General features: G+C 49.8%; 2 protein-coding genes across 5 annotated transcripts in view; one reads left to right on the top strand and one right to left on the bottom strand.

Moving 5' to 3' along the window:
* The window catches only part of TOP3A (DNA topoisomerase III alpha), a 41,183-nt gene extending 33,140 nt beyond the window's left edge, over positions 1–8,043 (bottom strand). For 2 of the 4 annotated variants that reach the window (XM_032269144.1, XM_032269147.1), the window contains exon 1: positions 7,540–8,041. In XM_032269144.1, the coding sequence (XP_032125035.1) occupies positions 7,540–7,719 (180 nt within the window). In that variant the 5' untranslated portion in view covers positions 7,720–8,041. Of the gene's footprint in view, positions 1–7,539 lie in introns of all 4 variants that reach the window. The other 2 variants (XM_032269146.1, XM_032269145.1) reach the window with 2 other exon arrangements.
* Positions 8,044–8,049: 6 nt separating this feature from the next.
* On the top strand, positions 8,050–20,168 carry SMCR8 (SMCR8-C9orf72 complex subunit). The gene is made up of 2 exons (XM_032269148.1): positions 8,050–11,075; positions 14,915–20,168. Exons 1-2 carry the CDS (start codon positions 8,716–8,718, stop codon positions 15,366–15,368), a joined length of 2,814 nt encoding a protein of 937 aa, XP_032125039.1. The 5' UTR covers positions 8,050–8,715; the 3' UTR covers positions 15,369–20,168.
* The last annotated feature ends 81 nt before the right edge of the window (positions 20,169–20,249 follow it).

Below are 20,249 nucleotides of genomic sequence, written 5' to 3'. Positions count from 1 at the left end.
GAGAAGGGGTTTCATCATGTTGGCCAGGCGATCTCAAACTCCTAACCTAAAGTGATCCTGCCCACCTCGGCCTCCCAAAATGCCGGGATCACAGGCATGAGCCACCATATTCGGCCAGTTTTTTTTTTTTTTTTTTTTTTTTAAGACAAAGCCTTGCTCTGTTACCCAGGCTGGAGTGCAGTGGTGCAATCTCAGCTCACTGCAACCTCCGCCTCCTGGGTCTCAGTCTCTGGAGCAGCTAGGATTACATGCATAAGCCAACATGTCTGGCTATTTTTTGTATTTTAGTAGAGACAGGGCTTCACTATGTTCGCCAGGCTGGTCTCGAACTCCTGTCCTCAAGTGATCCACCCATCTCGGCCTCCCAAAGTACTGAGATTAAAGGCATGAACCACAGCGCCTGGCTGGAAACATAATCTTATAAAAAACTGTTAGTGCTAATAAACAAAATTTTTTTTGCCTAGAAAAGCAAAAAATCAGTAATATTTCTACATACTAGCAATGAACGATCTGAAAAGGAAATTAAATTACGATAACACCCAAAAGAATAAAATACTTAGCAATACATTTTGCCAAGTTTGTAAGACTTGTACACCGAAAACTATGACATGCTGCCGAAAGAAATTACAGAACTAATTAAATGGAAAGACAACCCATGTTCATGAATTAGAAGACTTAATATTGTTGGCTGGGCGCAGCAGCTCACACTTGTAATCCCAGCACTTTGGGAGGCCAAGGTGGTTGGATCACCTAAGGTCAGGAGTTCAAGACCATCCTGGCCAACATGGTGAAACCCTGTCTTTACTAAAAATACAAAAATTAGTCAGACATGGTGGCAGGTGCTTGTAGTTCCAGCTACTCAGGAGGCTGAGGCAGGACCATCGCTTGAATCCAGGAAGCAGAGGTTGCAGTGAGCCAAGATTGTGCCACTGCACTCCAGCTTGGGCAACAGAGTGAGACTCCACCTTAAAAAAAAAAAAAAAAGTTTTGTTGCTATTCTGGGCCCACTGCCTATAAGGTAGCCCAACTTCACAAGGAACAGTATCTATTATTTAAAAAAAAAAAAAAAAAAAAAGACAATATTCCTAAAATGGCAGTACTACCCCCAAACAATCTGCAGGTTCAATGCAATCCTTATCAAAATCTCAAAGGCCTTTTTTGCAAAAACGGAAAAGCTGATCCTAAAATTCATATGAGAGTGAAAGGAGCACCAAATGGCCAAAATGATTTCTAAAAAAAACAAAGTTGAGGCCAGGAGAAGTGGCTCATGCCTATAATCCTAGTATTTTGGGAGGTTGAGGCGAGCAGATCACTTGAGCCCAGGAATTTGAGACCAGCCTGGGCAACATGATGAAACCCCATCTCTACAAAACAAGTAAGAATTAGCTGGGCATGGTGGCACATATCTTTGGTTCCAGCTACTTGGAAGCCTGAGGTGGAAGGTCAAGGCTGAGTGAGCCATGATCACACCACTGCAACCAGCCTGGGTGACAGAGTGAGACCATAAAAACAACAACAACAGAACAAAACTGGAAGACTCCCATATCCCAATTTCAAATCTTACTGTAGCTCTACAGTAATCAAAACAACATGGTATTGGCATAAGAATAGACATATAGATGACAGAATAAAACTGACTCTGAAAATAAATCCAAACATCTATGGTCCATTGATATATTTTTTTTCTTTGAGAGAGGGTCTTGCTCTGTTGCCCAGGCTGGAGTGCAGTGGCTATTCATAGGTACAACCAGAGTACTATAGCCTTGAACTCCTGGGCTCAAGCAATCCTCTTGCCTCAGCCTCCCAAGTGGCTGAAACTATAAGCATGTGCCACTGTGCCCAGCTATCGTCAACTGATTTTTGATGAAGGTGCCAAGTCCATCCAATGGGCATCCAGAGGCTAGTCTCTTCAACAAATGGTGCTGGGACAACTGGATATCCACATGCAAAATAATGAAGTTGGACACTTACTTACACCAAATAGAAAAATTAACTCAATGTATCAAAGCCCTGCATGTAGGAGCTAAAACTAAAACTCTTAGATAAAAACACACAGGAAAATCTTTCTGACCTTGAATTTGGCAGTCATTTCTTGGTTATGATACCAGAAGTATAACCAACATTGCTCCAAAGAAAGTAAGAAATGGCCAACAAGCATATGAAAAGATACTCAATGTTATTAATCATTAGAAAAATGCAAATCAAAACCATGATGAGATACCTCCACACCCATTAGGATGATAATTAAATAGAATTAAAAAAAAAACAATAAAATAACAAGCGTTGTTGAGGATATGAAGAAATTAGATATCATCAGTGGAAATGCAAAATGCTTTGGCCACTCTGGAAAAGTCTGGTGGTTCCCCAAAAAGTTAAACATAGAGTTATCATTGTTACACCAATTATCCTAGAAATTTACCCAAAAGAATTCAAAACACATTCAAACACACTTTGGAAGGCTGAGGCACGTGGATCACTTGAGGTCAGGCGTTCGAGACCGACCTAACATAACGAAACCCAGTCTCTACTAAAAATACAATTAGTTGGGCGTGGTGGTGCTTGCCTGTGATTCCAGCTACTTGGGAGGCTGAGGCAGAAAAATCGCTTGAGCCCAGGAAGTGGACATTGCACTGAGTAAAGACTGCACCACTGCATTCTAGCCTGGGTGACAGAGCCAGACTCCATCAAAAAACAAAAACAAAAATAAAAACAAAACAAAAAAAAACCCACAATAACAAAAACAACCCACATTCAAACAAAAACTTGTACATGAATGTCTATAGAAGTTCTATTCACAATAGCCGAAACATGAAAACAACCCAAATGTCTATCAACTAATGGATAGTAAAATGAAATGTGATCTATTCATATGATAGAATATTATTCAGCCATAAAAAAGAATGAAGAGGCTGGGTACAGTGGCTCAAGACTGTAATCTCAGAACTTTGAGAAGCTGAAGTGGGCAGATCACGAGGTGAGGAGTTCGAGACCAGTCTGGCCAACATGGTGAAACCCCATCTCTATGAAAAATTCAAAAAATTCGCCGGGTGTGGTGGTGGGTGCCTGTAATCCCAGCTACCCAGGAGACTGAGGCAGGAGAATCGCCTGAATATGGGAGGTGGAGGTCGCAGTGAGCCAAGATCATGCCACTGCACTGCAGCCCAGGTAACAGTGAGAGACTCCATCTCAAAAAGAAAAAGGAATGAAAAATTAATAATACACGATACAACATGGATGGACTTCAAGATTATGTTAAATGAAAGAAACCTGACACAAAAGAGCATGTATGATATGGGTCCACTTATAGGAAATGCCCAGAACAGGCAGATTCATGGCTGTGAGGGGCTGAGCAGAGGGTAGGGGAGTGTCTGCTTAATGGATATGAGGTTTCCTCTTGGTGTGCTAGAAAACCTTCTGGAACTAGATAATGATGATGGTGGCACATTTCATGTACAAAATTCCAATGAACTGTATACTTCAAAATGATTAAAATGGTCAATTTTCTGTGTATTTTACCACTCAACCTACATGGCTCTCTAAGACCCTTACGATCTGCGCTCAACCACTGCTCCTGCTTAATTAACTCACCAGTGCCTCCTCCCACCGCATGACACCTCTAACTTCTGTTTTTGAACATGCCAAGCTGTTTCAAGTCACTAGGTTGTTCTTTACAGTTTCTACTGGCTGGAAAAATTTTTTAGGCTCAGGCCGGGCACGGTGGCTCACGCCTGTAATCCTAGCACTTTGGCAGGCCAAGGTGGGCAGATCACCTGAGGTCGGGAGGTCGAGACAAGCCTGATCAACATGAAGAAACCCTGTCTCTATAAAAACAAAAAAATTAGCCAGGCATGGTGGCACATGCCTGTAATCCCAGGTAATCAGGAGGCTGAGGCAGGAGAATTGCTTGAACCCGGGAGGCGGGGGTTGTGGTGAGCCGAGATCACGCCACTGCACTCCAGCCTGGGCAACAAGACTGAAACTTCATCTCAAAAACAAAAAACAAAAAAACCCCCAAAACCCAAAACCAAAAAACTTTCAGGCTCAGCTCAAACATGTATTCAACAACTATTAATTTTTTTTGAGATGGAGTCTCACTCTGTTGCCCAGGCTGAAGTGCAGTGGTGCAATCTCGGCTCAATGCAATCTCCACCTCCCCGGTGCATGCGACTCTCCTGCCTCAGCCTCCCGATTACCTGGGATCAGGGGCGCCTGCCACCACATCCAGCTAATTTTTTATTTTTAGTAGAGATGGGGTTTCGTCATGTTGGCCAGTCTGGTCTCGAACTCCTTACCTCAGGTGATCTGTGCGCCTGGGCCTCCCAAAGTGCTGGGATTACAGGCATGAACCGCTGTGCCCAGCCCAACAAGTACTAATATTTATTCAAAGTTTCGGTTGGGCACAGCAGCTCACGTCTGTAATCCCGGCACTCTGGGAGACCAAGGCAGGTGGATCACGAGGTCAGGAACTCGAGACCAGCCTGGCCAAGATGGTGAAACCCTGTCTCTACTAAAAATACCAAAATTTGCTGGGCACAGTGGTGGGCACCTATAATCCCAGCTACTTGGGAGGCTGTGGCAGGAGAATCACTTGAACCTGGGAGGCAGAGGTTGCAGTGAGCCGAGATTGCGCCACTGCACTCTAGCCTGGGTGACAGAGCAAGAGTCTGCCTCAAAAAAAAAAAAAAAAAAAAAGTTTCCTGGCCATGCACGGTGGCTCAACCTGTAATCCCAGCACTTTGGGAGGCTGAGGCGGGCAGATCACGATGTCAGGAGTTGGACACCAGCCTGGCCAACATGGTGAAACCTCATCCCTACTAAAGATACAAAAAATTAGCCAGGCATGGTGGCATGTGCCTATAATCCCAGCTACTTGGGAGGCCGAGGCAGGAGAATCTCTTGAACCTGGGAGGCAGAGGCTGCAGTGAGTCGAGACCGCGCCATTGCACTCCAGCCTAGGTGACGGGGCAAGACTCCATCCCAAAAAAAGAAAAAAAAAAGAAAGTTTCCTGCATTCCAGACACTATATTAGGCATTAAGACATAGCAATTAACAAAACATAATCATTGCCCTTTGGAGAGTAGGGTCCAAGGAGAGGCAGTGACAGAAATCAAATAAATGATTGTATATCACATTATTTAACTGTAACTAGTAGGTGCCTTTCAAGTAGAAAAGAGTACTATGACAGCATATCAGAAAGGGTCTCTGACCTAGTGTGGGGGAAGAGGTAGTGAGGGAAGGATTCCTTGAAGATGAGACATTTAAGCAGCCTCTCTCCTCTAGCCGCCCAAGATGCTGAAAGGAAAGAAGGCCAAGGGGAAGAAGGTGGCCCTGGCCCGTTGTCACGAAGCAGTAGTAGGTCAATAAGGTGGTAAATCCTACTTGAGAAAAGCCCTAAGAATTTTGGCACTGGATATCCAGCCTAAAAGGGACCTCACCCACTTTGTCAAATGGTCCCGCTATAACTGGCTGCAGTGGCAGAGCTGCTGTCCTGTAGAAGCAGGTGATGTGCCACCTGGGATTGACCAGTTCACCCAGGCCTCAGACTACCAAACTTAAGCTACTCAACTGTTTAAGCTGGCCCACAGTAGAGACCAGCTATTCAATGGCTTCAGCTGGCCCTCAACACAGGTAAGAGACAAAACAAGGGAAGAGGCAGAAACTGTTGGCCCAGGCTGAGAAGAAAGCTGCAAGTCATGGATTAGTGTGATATCTTCCAGGAAGAAAAAGAAAAAAGAAAAAAAAAGGAGCAAGTCAAAGAGAAAGGGCTTAACTGAAGTGCCAGCCTGTTCCATTGAGAGAAGCATAATTTGTGAGAACCAGTGGAAAGGAGGCTGAGCCACTGGAATCTATTCCCTATGGATTCATGGCATGATAGGTTAAAAATAAATAAATAAACAAATAAATAAATACAAGATCTCTGGATTAAAAAAAAAAAAAAAGGGCCAGGTGCAGTGGCTCGAACCTGTACTCCCAACACTCCAGGAGGCCACGGTGGGCAGATCATGAGGTCAAGAGATCAAGACCATCCTGGCCAACATGGTAAAAGTCCCTCTCTACTAAAAATACAAAAAATTAGCTTGGCTGGTGGCAGGCGCCTGCAGTCCCAGCTACCTGGGAGGCCAAGGCAGGAGAATCACTTGCACCTGGGAGGTGGAAGTTGCAGCGAGCCCAGATCGTGCCATTGTACTCCAGCCTAGCAACAGAACAAGACTGTCTTAAAAAAAAAAAAAAAAAGTGGAGGGGGGGTGCGGAGAGAAAGAATGAGTTCGGCAAGCCGGCTCCTGTTTGCTATCCCGGCACTTTGGGGGGCCAAGGTGGGTAGATCATGAGGTCAAGAGACGGAGACCATCCTGGCCAACATGATCAAACCCCATCTCTACTAAAAATACAAAAATTAGGTGGGCATGGCGGTGTGCACCTGTAGTCCCAGCTACTTAGTCAGGAGGCTGAGGCAGGAGAATTGCTTGAACCCAGGAGGCGGAGATTGCAGTGAGCCGAGATCACGCCACTGCACTTCAGCTTGTTGATAGAGCAAGACTGTCTCAAAAAAAAAAAAAAAAAAAGAGAGAGAGATCGAGAATGAATTCAGCAGAGCCTTTAAGGATAAGAAGTTAGTTAGGTGTAGAAGGGACCATTTTTCAAGAGGCCCAGAGCCCTAGAAGTAGACAAACCTTGGGGCTGGTCAGCAGGACTTCTAGTGCCGGAAAGAGGAAAAGCTCTCAGACAGCATTCACACAACCCTGGCTTCACTCCCACTATCGTTGAACTGGAAACAAGTCTTAAGACCCTAGGAACTGTAAAGAACAAGCACGGAACTTCCACCCACGCGCTTAGAAAAGTTCTCCAGAAAACCAGTTTGGGATCTAATTTTGTCATCTGAGATATTTTCCTGGACAGCTCTTTATGTCTCCGTGTCACCTCCTTCATGAAACTTTTTCGTATCCTCCTTTGTGTTTGTGCCTCCCGTGTGGGCAGAACACATTCTTATCACTTATTCAGAATCAGTGCATTCGGGTAGGAACAGGGCTGACTTCATCTCTAATCCCCAAACCTTAGCGTGTTGCTGTCAGCATGCACTGCGAGGCTGGAAAGTCGCAAGGGCTGTAGGATGCAGCGGATGTGGCACAGGATGGGCAGGGCTCGAACGACAAGTTAAGGGAATCTGGACAGTAGTTCCCAACGGAATTTCTGAATCTCGAGGGAAGAATATTATAATACAGACTTCCCCAGCCTCACCCAAAATCCGAAGGCCAGCCAGTGCCCGCGGCGGTTCCGAGAATCGGGCAAGTTTGGGAACCTGCTGTGGGCAAAGAAAACAAACGTTTTCCAAGCCAATGAGTGAAATACCCCAACTACGTTGTAAAATGCACTCCAGTCCCAGAGCAGACAGGAGGCCACTGCAATAGTCCAGACGAGGGGCGGTAAGGCCTGAGAAAATGGGAGATAATCGCCTTCATCTCGATTCCCGGCGCCCACCACGCTGTCCGGCTCCGTGGGCCTCCATTAAGGCACGCAGCTGACCGGAACGCGCTTTCTTACCCGCCTCATGCGACCGTTGGACAGCAGGTCGGCAATCCCCTTGGCCGCGTCGTTTTTCTCGGCCACACAGAGGACTTTCCGCACCCCTCGGAGGGCCACCTCCATGGCGGCGCGGGAAAAGGCACGGCCTCCGGGCTGTCTCAGACACCAGAGTGCGTAGCGAGCGACAGGAAAGATCATCCTTAGGCCTAGCGCCCGCAGCCGCTTCCCGGGTGCCGGTGCATCCCGGGGAAGCCGGAGGCGATGCCCACCTGGCACCCACAGGAAGGGAACTAGAGCCTCCTTTCGGTCACGTCCCACCAGCCTGCTGGCCTTTGGAGCTTCAGTCACTGAGCCTTTTCCGTGCCGCCTCAGCACCGAACCCAGTATCTTGGCTGGAGCTTCCGCCCGCCTTCTCCAGCCACTTCCTCCAGGCGCGCGCCTCACAACGACCTGGAACTACAACTCCTAGACTGGCCCGCGCTCCTGGCCCCTAGTCCAAGCACGTTTTCCCCTAGCACGCCCCCACGTCACTCCGCCCCGCTTTCCCCTACTTCCGGGCAGTTGGTTAATGGGACTCTTTCTTGGGAGGAGCCGCCGGACACGCCCATCTAAGGCCGTCTCTTTCTCACGACTTTTTTTTTTTCTCTTGCTCGGAAGTCTACGAGGACGCTTCCGGGTCACGCGGTGCCGAGGCCAGGAGTCATGTGATACCAAGATGGCGGCGCCGCAGTAGCTGGATCCGGGTTGTGGCGTCCTACGAGCCGCGACGGTTTCTGCCCTCCGGCAGCGGGGGACTGCAGCGCTTGGCTGACCCCTGCGGCGGCCCGTAGCCTCGCTTTAAGCCTGGTTCAAAGCCCGGGTTGTTGCTGTCGCGGTGGGTTCCAGGGAGTGCAGGTGACCTCGCTGCAGGTTTCTTGTGCTGGCCGCGCTCGCCGGAGGAAGAAGAGAAGGGCAGTTGGGTTTGCGGCCTTGACGTTGATGAGGCCTCCGAGAGCTCCGGAGGAGCTACAACTCTGAGGGGGTGGCTAGAGTTCAAGTTCTCTGGTGTGTGAGAATCACCCTAGGACTCCGGGTTGGGCCAGTCGCAAAGAAGGCCGCAAGGGCTTCGTTCTCCGGAGGCCCGCCTTCTGCGCGTCGATTAACACCGCATTTTTTCCCACTTCCTCTCAATGTTTTCTTCATATATCTGGAAATATGATCAGCGCCCCTGACGTAGTGGCCTTCACCAAAGAGGAAGAATATGAGGAAGAGCCTTACAATGAGCCGACCCTGCCAGAGGAGTACTCTGTGCCACTCTTCCCCTTCGCCAGCCAGGGTGCTAACCCCTGGTCAAAACTGTCCGGGGCCAAGTTCTCGAGGGACTTCATTCTTATTTCCGAGTTCTCTGAGCAGGTGGGACCCCAACCCTTACTGACCATCCCCAATGACACCAAAGTTTTTGGCACTTTTGATCTCAATTACTTCTCTCTGCGTATCATGTCTGTGGATTACCAGGCTTCCTTCGTGGGCCATCCTCCTGGATCTGCTTACCCCAAGCTGAACTTCGTGGAGGACTCCAAGGTGGTGCTGGGAGACTCCAAGGAGGGAGCCTTTGCATATGTGCACCACCTTACCCTATATGACCTGGAGGCCCGTGGCTTCGTGAGGCCCTTTTGCATGGCTTATATCTCTGCAGACCAGCATAAAATCATGCAGCAGTTCCAGGAGCTTTCTGCCGAATTTTCCAGAGCTTCTGAGTGCTTGAAGACTGGGAACAGGAAGGCATTTGCTGGGGAACTTGAAAAAAAGCTGAAAGACTTGGATTACACCAGGACAGTGCTGCACACAGAGACGGAGATCCAGAAGAAAGCCAATGACAAAGGCTTTTACTCATCTCAGGCAATTGAGAAAGCCAATGAACTGGCTAGTGTGGAGAAGTCCATCATTGAACATCAGGACCTGCTGAAGCAGATCCGCTCATACCCTCATCGGAAGTTGAAGGGGTCTGATTTGTGTCCTGGAGAGATGGAGCACACCCAGGATCAGGCCAGCCAGGCATCCACTACCTCTAACCCTGATGAGTCTCCTGATACAGACCTTTACACCTGCAGACCAGCCTACACCCCAAAACTTATCAAAGCAAAGTCCACCAAGTGTTTTGACAAGAAGTTGAAGACCTTGGAGGAGCTCTGTGACACTGAATATTTCACCCAGACCCTGGCTCAGCTCAGCCACATTGAGCACATGTTCAGAGGAGACCTGTGTTACCTCCTGACCAGTCAGATTGATAGAGCACTTCTAAAACAACAGCACATAACAAACTTTCTCTTTGAAGACTTTGTGGAGGTTGATGACAGGATGGTGGAGAAACAAGAGAGACTACCCTCTAAGCCCAGTCAAGACAGGCCGCCTTCCAGGTCTCTAGAAGAATGCCCAATTCCTAAAGTGTTAATTAGTGTTGGTTCTTACAAGTCCAGTGTGGAGTCTGTGCTGATCAAGATGGAGCAGGAACTTGGAGATGAGGAATACAAGGAAGTGGAGGTGACAGAGTTGAGCAGTTTTGACCCCCAGGAAAACTTGGACTACCTGGATATGGATATGAAAGGGAGTATCAGCAGTGGTGAAAGCATTGAAGTCCTGGGCACAGAGAAATCCACCTCTGTGCTTTCTAAGTCTGACAGCCAGGCCAGCCTCACAGTACCATTGAGCCCCCAGGTGGTTCGCAGCAAAGCAGTCAGCCACAGGACCATCAGTGAGGACAGTATTGAAGTCCTCAGTACCTGCCCCTCTGAGGCCCTCATCCCTGATGACTTTAAGGCCAGCTACCCAAGTGCCATTAATGAAGAAGAATCATATGCAGAAGACAATGAGGGAGCCATCCACTTCGAGGCAAGCATGAGCCCTCCGGAGCTGGGTGAGACAGAGGAGGGCAGTGTGGAAAACACTCCATCACAAATAGACTCCTCCTGCTGTATTGGGAAGGAGAGTGACGGTCAGCTGGTGCTGCCCTCCACTCCAGCCCATATACACTCTGACGAGGATGGAGTGGTGAGCATCCCCCCACAGCGCCATAGGCAGAAGGACCAGGGGTTCCGTGTTGACTTTTCAGTGGAAAATGCCAACCTTTCTTCCCAAGACAATAGTTATGAAGGGTTTCCTGCTTATGAGCTGGACCCGGGCCATCTGCTGGCTAGCCGGGACATCAGTAAGACCAGCCTGGACAACTACTCAGACACCACCAGCTACGTGAGCAGTGTTGCCTCCACCAGCTCGGACAGGATCCCCTCTGCTTATCCTGCCAGCCTGTCTTCCGATAGGCATAAAAAGAGGGCTGGCCAGAACGCCTTAAAATTCATCCGCCAGTACCCCTTTGCCCACCCAGCCATCTACTCCCTGCTCAGCGGGAGGACACTCGTGGTCCTGGGGGAAGATGAGGCCATAGTCAGGAAGCTGGTGACTGCACTGGCCATCTTTGTCCCCAGCTATGGCTGCTACGCTAAGCCGGTGAAACACTGGGCCTCCTCCCCTTTGCACATTATGGATTTTCAGAAGTGGAAGCTTATTGGTTTGCAGAGGTAACTGGTTCCAGGTGGTGGGGAAGGGCCTTGGCCAAATACAGATGGGGCATATTGGTGTGGTGGAGCCAAAATCAGGCGGCCTGGCTTCTAGATGGGGCCCAGTCCTTACCACTGTGTTACTTTTGGTAAATCATTCCCCTCTCTGGTTTCCATTTCCTTGTCTGTCCTGTGAGGGGGTTGGAGTTCCTAGGTGGTTGCCAATGCCTGTCTGTCCCCTGGCTGCGTCAGAATTATTAGGGAAGGTTTTTAAAATCATGGATTCTTGAGTCACACCCCTCGAGGTTCTGATTCGGTTGGTGTGAGTTAGGACATGGAATTTATCTGTGGCCCTCACCATCCAGACTGCAGGAGGCATCCATCTGTAAAAGCAAAAGGCCCATCAGAAGGGACAGATGACTCTGGGGGAAAGAATTAGGCTGCTCTCCCAGTAAGTGCTCCTACACCCTTCAGAGCATGTGCAGATGTTGGGCACTAGGAGCATCTGCCTCCAGTGTCCTGCACAGGTGTGAGGTGAGGTGGGCAAGGGTGGAGAGCCCTGTACCCTAGAGGGTCCACTGAGGGGCCAGAAGTGGAATGGGATGGGCTACAGCTTACCCAGAGAATTCCTGGGGGAGGTGAGCAGTAGATTCCACCTGCGGGTATCATAAGATGAAACTGGTTGTGGGCCGTGGCAGTTAGTGGGAGCAGTGGGTGGTCTGGGTCAGGTCCTGGTGCTGCCACCACTCGCTGTGTACATTCGGACCAGCCATCTCCTCTTATTCATTCAGTCACCAAATTGTGTTGAACGCCTCTGAAGGGCTCGCGGGGCCCACCTGAGAGCCATTGGAAGGGTCCACATTTAGTCCATGTCCAAAGAGCACAGCCCAGTGGAGTGCTAGGCCCTGAGAAGCACTCGGAGGGCGGAACCGGCACCTACACAGGCAGGCAGACTGGGGCCCACCTGAGGCCTGGCTTTAAAAATCACAAGCAGGAGAGATGTCTTGGCTGGTTGTGACCTTCCTGTCCTCAGAGGTGTTGCGCTGCAGAGGCTCTGCACTCCGAGCCCCACAGCCCAGAAGTGTCTCTCCTCACCCAGGCCCCTCCTCAGATGATGGACTAGCTCTCAGGACCCGCACTTCAGACCACCAGGCTTGCTGGCCCTTGATTTTTTTCACTCTGCCTGGAAATGCTTGTAGTCAGCTCAGCTATCTGTGGGGAGAAGAGATGGCTTAACAGCCAAGCTGGTCCCCTGTCATTTGTGGAGTTTTTTGTTTTGTGGGCTTTTTTTTTTTTTTTGAGACAGAGTCTTTCTCTGTTGCCCAGATTGGAGTGCAGTGATGCCATCTTGGCCCACTGCAGCCTCAGCCTCCTAGGCTCAGGTGATTTTTGTGCCTCAGCCTCTCCAGTAGCTGGCATCATAGGTATGTGCCACCATGGCAGGCTAATTTTTGTGTTTTTAGTAGAAACAGGGTTTCACCATGTTGGCCAGGCAGGTCTCAAATGATCCACCCACCTCAGCCTCCCAAAGTGCTGGGATTACAGGCGGGGGCCATCACACCTGGCCCCACTGTCATTTTAAGTGAACACCAGGCGTCATCATATTGCTTACTAAGCAGCAGTCACAAGCCCAGACTGAGAAGCAGAGCTTGCTTCTGGCAGGAGAAAATGCTAGCCTAGCATGTGTCAGAGGCCCTGGGTTGAGTCCTGGTTTGGCCACTTGCTAGCTAGGTGACCTTGCAAAAGCCACCGCCTCATCCAGTCCTCTGTGTCCTCATCAGTGAAGAGGTGTCCACCCGTGGCAGGTGTGGGAAGTGCAGTGTGAGGCTGCAGTTGGGGTGCTGTGCACCTGGCAGCTGGAAGCCTGGGGCTTTTGTTTTCCTGTGTCATCTGGCGTCCTGAGGAGGAGTTTTATGGAAACAGAAGTGGAGGAACAGTTAGAATAGCCAGCTTCTTCCAAAAGAAGTGTTGTCACCATTGGGGCAGGTATCAGAGCAGCATCAAGGGATGCTGGGCCTGAGAGCAGGTGTCCCAGCAGAGATAGAGTGGCAAAAAGTGGGAGGTGAGGCCTGGGTGCCCTGTGGCGGCAGCACCTGTGGAGCTGGATATGCGGAGCTTGGGAGGTGTTTGACTCTGGACAGCCCCACTTTGGGGAAGTAAGAGTGAACGCAATAGAGAGAGCTGAGAAGGCCCCGGAACACAGACCGCACAGCATGGGTTGTGGAGAGCCGTCTCACTGCCATTGTGAGCTTTCTTAGATGTCAGCCACCTGTAGGCCCCAGTTCTTCCACGCCTGTGGGATGCATGCAGTCCATAGCCCAGTGCTGCCACTATGGTCAGGATGTGTGGCCTTTGTGTCTCAGCTGTCCCATTTCTGTGACCTGGCTTTTGCCATGGTCTCCTATGCCCTCAGTCCCTAGAGCCCATGCTGCTTCTAAGGGCCCGCTCTGAAGCAACCCCACTAACCCCCCAGGTCTTCCCAACTACGGCCTCTCTCAGGGAGAACGAGACCACGTCTCCCTTCACTTTGCCGTACTTGTGCACATTTCTTTTCTTCCCAATCAGACTGAGCTCGTGAAGGACAGGAGTTCCAGGTCATTCTTCATTACAGGGTTAGCTCCCAGAGCAATGCTGGGATGTTATAGGTGCTCAGTAAATGACTGTTAAATACACAAGAAGATAAAACCCAGGAAGGAAAAAGTACTAGATTACCTTGGTCCCAAGTCACCGTCAGTCCTGTTTATATAATGCCTATCTGACATAAGCCCCAAATATCCAGGCCCTAACAGGGCAGTCCCTGCTGCTCTGGGGAAGCTGCTCCAGGAGGGTATTTAAGGAACCGCTTCCCTCACTGAGTGAACACTGGCTTTTCCTGGCTCTGATGTGCCAGGCATTGAGGGCATGAGATGATATAGTCCTGGGACTCTAGAATCCAGGAGCTTCTTTGTCCAGTGGAAGAAGCCAGTGAACAAACAGCAGTCACCCCACTGGTCAGTGCTAGGCTGAAAGTAGTGATGGTGATGACAGTGCCCACCGAGGGCTAGCACTGTCGTAAACACAACTCATTTTGTCACCACAGCGACTCTGTGAGGGATGTGACAGTAGTAACAGGCCCGTACAGTGACTCATGCCTGAAATCCCAAATCTTTGGGAGGCCAAGGCAGGAGGATCACTTGAGCCCACAAGTTCAAGACCAGCCTGAGCAACACAGCAAGCTTCCGTCTCTGCAAAAAATTATCTGGGTGTGGTGGCATACGCCTGTAGTCCCAACTACTTGGGAGGCCAAGGTGGGAGAATTGGTTGAGCCCAGGAGGTGGAGGCTGCAGTGAGTCATGATCATGCCACTGCACTCCAGCCTGGGCAACAGAGCAAGACTATCTCTAAACAAACAAACAAACAAAATAAATAAATAAATAAATAAAAATAGTAGGAGCTGTTATCTCCATCTCATAGGTGAGGTTCAGAATGGTTAAGGAACTTGGCCAAGGTCACAGCAGAAAATCAGAGATCAGGGAAGGCTGAATATGGTTTAAATTGAGCTAAGTACAAGAGGGAGAGGGTATTTCAGGCAGAACAAAGAGGTTTGTAATTTTGAGGGTCCACTGAAAGCTTGCCATGGTTCCAAAAGAGAGTCCATTCAGCACGAATTGGACCACAAAGGGCCTTGTGGGTCACTTTGATCCTGAGAGTGGTGAGGAGTCCTTTGAAGACCATGATGATCAGATTTGCCTTCCAGGAAGAGCTGGTGCGTGCTGGCTGGGTGGGTGCTGGCCTGGGGACAGGACGCCTCACCTCCCAAGCTTCTGCCTCCACTTTCCCGGCCCTTGCCTTTCCTCCTGACCTTGGCCTGTATGTTTCAGAGTGGCCTCACCTGCCGGTGCCGGTACCCTCCACGCCCTGAGCCGCTACAGCCGCTACACGAGCATCCTGGACCTTGACAACAAAACCCTGCGCTGCCCCCTCTACAGAGGCACCCTGGTGCCCCACCTGGCAGACCACCGCACACAGATCAAACGAGGCAGCACCTACTACCTGCATGTCCAGAGCATGCTCACCCAGCTCTGCTCCAAGGCTTTCCTCTACACCTTCTGCCACCACCTGCACTTGCCTACCCATGACAAGGAGACAGAGGAGCTGGTAGCCAGCCGCCAGGCGAGCTTCCTAAAGCTGACCCTGGGTCTGGTGAATGAGGATGTCAGGGTGGTCCAGTACCTGGCTGAGCTGCTGAAGCTGCACTACATGCAGGAATCTCCAGGGACCAGCCACCCCATGCTCAGGTTTGACTATGTCCCCAGCTTTTTGTATAAAATCTGAGGTCGGTCCCAGCCACTGTGACCAACACCTGTGACTCAGGGTGTGGGGAGGGGAGGGGTTGGCATGACCAAACAGTTACCTGAGCTGGACTGTTCAGGTTGCTGGTGTCTGGCAGCATGGTTCCCACATGGTTCCTGGTAGCTTTCAAGTTGGACGTGGGCAGAAGTGGAGCCTGGCCCCCTCTAAAGGCGTCTGGAGGGACAGTGACAGCTACATTCAGCTCTTTGGTGAAGAGTGGCCCCTGGATGTGGAGGGGGCCTTGGTTTTCTGAGGACTGGCAGCCAGAGCAGAAGGGAAGCCAACAGTCCCTTGGTGGGGCAGGGTGAGGGCAGGAAGGCCAAAGCCTGATGGGAGGAGCACACGGGCCGTATTCAGCATTACTGGACACTAGAGTGGCAAAATGAGCGAGGGTGGCAGCCGGCTAACTGTCGTAGTTTGGTGGAAAACAGGAGGGCAGAACACCCAATGCCACCTTCAGACCCAGGCACAGCCCTTTATTTGGCCTCCTGGAGCTCACTTTCCCAGGGGAGGCCCTGGACCAGCCAGTGGGAGGAAGAAAGGCTGCCACTGTCTGGGTCATGGGAAACATGCAACCTTCTGGGCCTCAGGGCCACAGAGCATGAGCAGTACCCTGTCCCCTGTCCTTGCCACCTTACCAGGGAGAGAAATGCCTATGAGCGGGCCTTGGGACTCACTCCCCATGCTTATTTGCCAGGAATGAGCAGAGCGTTGAGTAGTCCCAGTGTGAAGTGGCCTAGCAGCTCCTGCCGGCCAGAGCACATGAGCACTGAGTATTCTCATCGGGAAGGGCTGCAGACCCGAGTGAACATGGCAGAGGCCATACTCCAGCTCCCACCCACGCAAACCTTTGCAACCACTTCACTACCTCTCACTGGGTCTCGTGGGCATGGGACAGCACAGTTCTGTTCAGTCAGCTGGTGCAGGTGGTTGGCCTGGCCAATGAGAACTCAGATGGCATGGATTTCCTGGATAAGCTCCCACGTGGTGCTCTTCAGGTTCTGCCTCTGGGAGACTGTGTGCACCTCAGTCACCACAGCTCACGGCCGTCCCCAGTTGAGCCCTCCTTCTGAAGACAATTGAGACTAGAAAGGAGACACCCCCTGGTTCCTCCAGCACCTGTTCCACTGATAGTGATCCCGTCCTCCCAGAGCCTCCTTAGGCAATGGTCACTGGTTTGTAGACAGAGGTTTCTTGCAGCCTTGAAAATTTTATTTCCTAAGTGGGGATAGTTCTGGGTATTACTGCTTCTTTAATTTGTTCCACAAAAATTGTGCTGAAATGGACCTGAATCAGCCCTGGGTGTGCATCTGTAGGACACCCTCAAGGTCATCACAAAGCCAGCCAGCTTCTCTTCTCATTAAGGAGGCAGAGACCCCTGGTGGAAGCCGAGAGTGACCAAAGAAGGCTTGTATCACGTCACTCCAGTGGTACAAGACTTGGACCCCTAGTCCAAGTCTTCGATGTAAGGGGATGGCCCGTTGGCTCCAGCCACTGGCTTCTGTTCAGGGTCCTTGCTCCCATCAGAGGTATGTGATTTTGTTCTTGGGGCTGCCATGGAGAACCTTTTGTGGCAGACGGCGCTGCCTACATCTCATCAGTTCTCTGAACCTGTGCCCATTGTGCATGTTCACAGACAGGAGAGTTGCCAGTGATGCTTTGGCAGGCTTTAAATGTGAAACGTCTGTTACTAGCACTAGAGGCAGGCTGCGCAGGGAGCCTGCTTCTCATTGTGGACTCCCTTATCTGTCATGGCTCCCTCCCATCCTGTTCTAGATGCTGATTTGTTTTCTCACAGGCTGGCTAACTGCTGTCTACTTATGCCTCCAAGGCCATAACTGTGCAACATTTTTTCTGAGCAGGAAGGTCAGTAAATGATCATTGGCACCACCACTGTGGCATTCCTATCACACCATCACAGAAATTCACAGCTCATACTCTTCTCACCTAAGACACTTGGGAAAGGCTGATGAGTTTGGGGCAGATCCTGAATTGCAGCCACACTTGGACTTCTAGAAGCTGAAGCTTTGCACTCTAGTGGTCCTAAGTGAAGTCCACTTGGTGTATTTGCTGGCACACACCCTCAAGGGCAGCTCCGAAAGTCCCGAGATGTAAGGCAAGAGGCTGCTGGGGCGTAAACAGAACAGACTGTCTCAGGGACAGCCATAGAAGCAGCAAGCAGGGCGATCTCCCTCAAGGTGGTTCTTCATTAAGTAAAGATGGCTACATGACTAGTGTGTGAGCTCCCTGATTTATATTTGAGTTAAAAACTAACTTTTCAATGTGGCAATTTCAAAGGATTACTTGATGCTAAGTATGTTTCCTTTCAAAGGGATCTTGAAGTGGTCCTAGAACTGAGTCATAGCTTGGGCAGAGGCAGTTAGTTAACACCGGGAAGCCCTGCCACTCCCTGTGCCCGCTCCATTCCAGGGAACTGAAACCTACTCTGAGTCTCACATCTCTAAACCTCAGTGGTGAGACCTATACAGTGGGACTAATCTCATCAACAATTTCATTTGAAGCTGGGCACAGTGGCTCACGCCTGTAATCTCAGCACTTTGGGAGGCTGAGGCGGGTGGATCACCTGAGGTCAGGAATTCAAGACCAGCCTGACCAACATGGTGGAACTCCGTCTCTACTAAAAATACAAAAAGAGTTAGCCAGGCCTGGTGGTATGTGCCTGTAATCCCAGTTACTTGGGAGGCTGAGGACAGAGAATCGCTCGAACCTGGGAGGCAGAGGTTGCAGTGAGGTGAGATCACACCACTGCACTCCAGCCTGGGCAACGAGCAAAAACTACATCATCTCAAAAAAAATTTTTTTTTCATTTGAAGTATTCTCCAGTAGAAGGTTAATAAGTTTTTAATGAAACCATTAAAAATAACACTTTCCAGAAAATAGATGACATCAGTGTCCCTGCTACTTCCTCAGTCCTCTCTATTGCTTTGAGGGCCCAGGTACTGAAACTGGTTGTCTGAGTTGTGTCAGCTTTTCCTCCAGTCCATTATCCCACTCCCCATTTCTGAAGCAGTCTAGGTTAAGAAACTAGCCAGGCAGGTAGCTGTGGACTGGTGATCTTCAGAAGCCCCACTTTAGAGATCAGGCCACAGCTTTTTATATCGCACAGAACACATCAGCCTGAGCTGTGGCCTCACGCCTGTTTCCCCAGGAACGTCACTCCTTTGGGATTTTAGAAATTGTGGCTTTTCCGTATATCGTTTACTCCAGCAGTTGAAGTCGCACACATTGCTCCCGAATGTGGAAATGAAAGGATCTTACCTTTCATTCCCCATCTGGCCTTTACTTTCTTTGCTTCAGTAGTTGAAAACAGTTGCTATATTTGAAGTATAGTAGATTTCAACCTCACACAAATGACAAGTCTATTTCACAATCCTAGGAAGGCCCACTGATTCATCTCATGTGCCAGGGTGGCTGCAGTTGGAGGCTGAGAGCAGCCCTCTGCTCACTGAATGTCTTGCGTACGCTGACTGCTGCCCGCAGTGCCAAACATGCCCCGTGGCCCAGACCCGGTGCTGCATGTTGAGTCAGTGTCTGGTGCTGCTGTCCCGTCGTTGTCTGCACAGCCAGTAGCACTGTGTCAGCCAGGGGGTTTATCAGAAGGTGTGCAAGGTCTTTGGAGGAGCTAAGCCCCTATGGTGGGTAGTCTCCTTTACCTTCCCACCTCCCGGTAAAGCGCAGAAGACAGTGCCTGGGTTTGTGCTTTGAAGCAAACCAGCCACCTTTCTGGTTTTGCCCCAATATTGTGATGGAACATAATAAAACTGGAGATACGGTTTTAACTCTGCAAAAAGGAAAAAGCAAGTTTCTACTTCTGGCTGGAAAGCAAAACAAAACCAATCTCAGCTGACAGGGCTGGGCAAACTTAAGTTTTCCTGAGCCCATTTTCCTTCGAGCCCTGACCTAGTCTGGCCTTATGTAATTAAGGTTTGGTTAAAGCTGTGAAAAGGAGGCAGGAGGGGATGGGAATGTGGGGATGGCGATAAGCACTCTGCAGCTGATTAATCTGTTGGTAGGGGCCCAGCTTCCTGGGAGTGCTTATTCCACCCTGCCCTGGAGTGGAGGCTGCATACAGCCCAGGAGGTAGCTTGTCTCCAGCTGCAGAGGGGTCAGGCCCCTTAACTGAAGACCACTTTGGCAGAAGAAATGTAGGGACTGGTGTTTCACCCACAATTCACAGATTCTGCAGCAGCTGCTCCACCTACAACAAAGCAAACGCCAACAGGCTAGACCCCAGAGTGCAGGGGCTGCCACCTACAAGGTGGGACCACAGGGTGCCTCACCCATATTGTCTGTCACTAAATAGCTGGAGTCACAGATTGGATTGAGATAAATGCCACCTTCAAGGTTGCAGTGAAAAGCATAGTCCTATGTGATGAATTCATGTGTTATTTTTTAAAAAGCTATTTTATTACTGCATGTTCCTGTCCGTCTTGTGAATGTGAGTCCCCACCACCACGTGAGCAGCAGTCGTTGCAGTGGCTGGTGCAGGAGTGCGACTGACACGTGTGTGATAGCATCTCGTAGGTGTTGCACAAGAGTTAACCAGAGTCAATGCCAAACACATAGTATGAGAAGTGTACTTTTTAAGAAATTAATTTATTTGAGTTCAAATATTTTTGAAATATAAAAATTGGTTGTATTTTTTAAAGCTATAATTCTTGTAGACATTCTGTGGTTAAAATTTTGATTGTGCTTATTAAAAATGGTCATCTATGTTTTGCACTTCAGCAATGTGAAAATAAAGTTTCTTTGGGAAGGTGACATTTGGCTTCCTGATTATGGGAGGGAGTTGGTAGCAGGAAAGCCTGGTTGATTCTCACACCAGGATGGAGGGAGGAGAAG

The sequence above is a fragment of the Sapajus apella genome, unplaced genomic scaffold, assembly GCF_009761245.1.
Source record: "Sapajus apella isolate SASKATOON/1434 unplaced genomic scaffold, GSC_monkey_1.0 scaffold189, whole genome shotgun sequence".
Lineage (NCBI taxonomy): Eukaryota > Metazoa > Chordata > Mammalia > Primates > Cebidae > Sapajus > Sapajus apella.
This window is presented reverse-complemented; position numbering and strand designations above follow the sequence as displayed.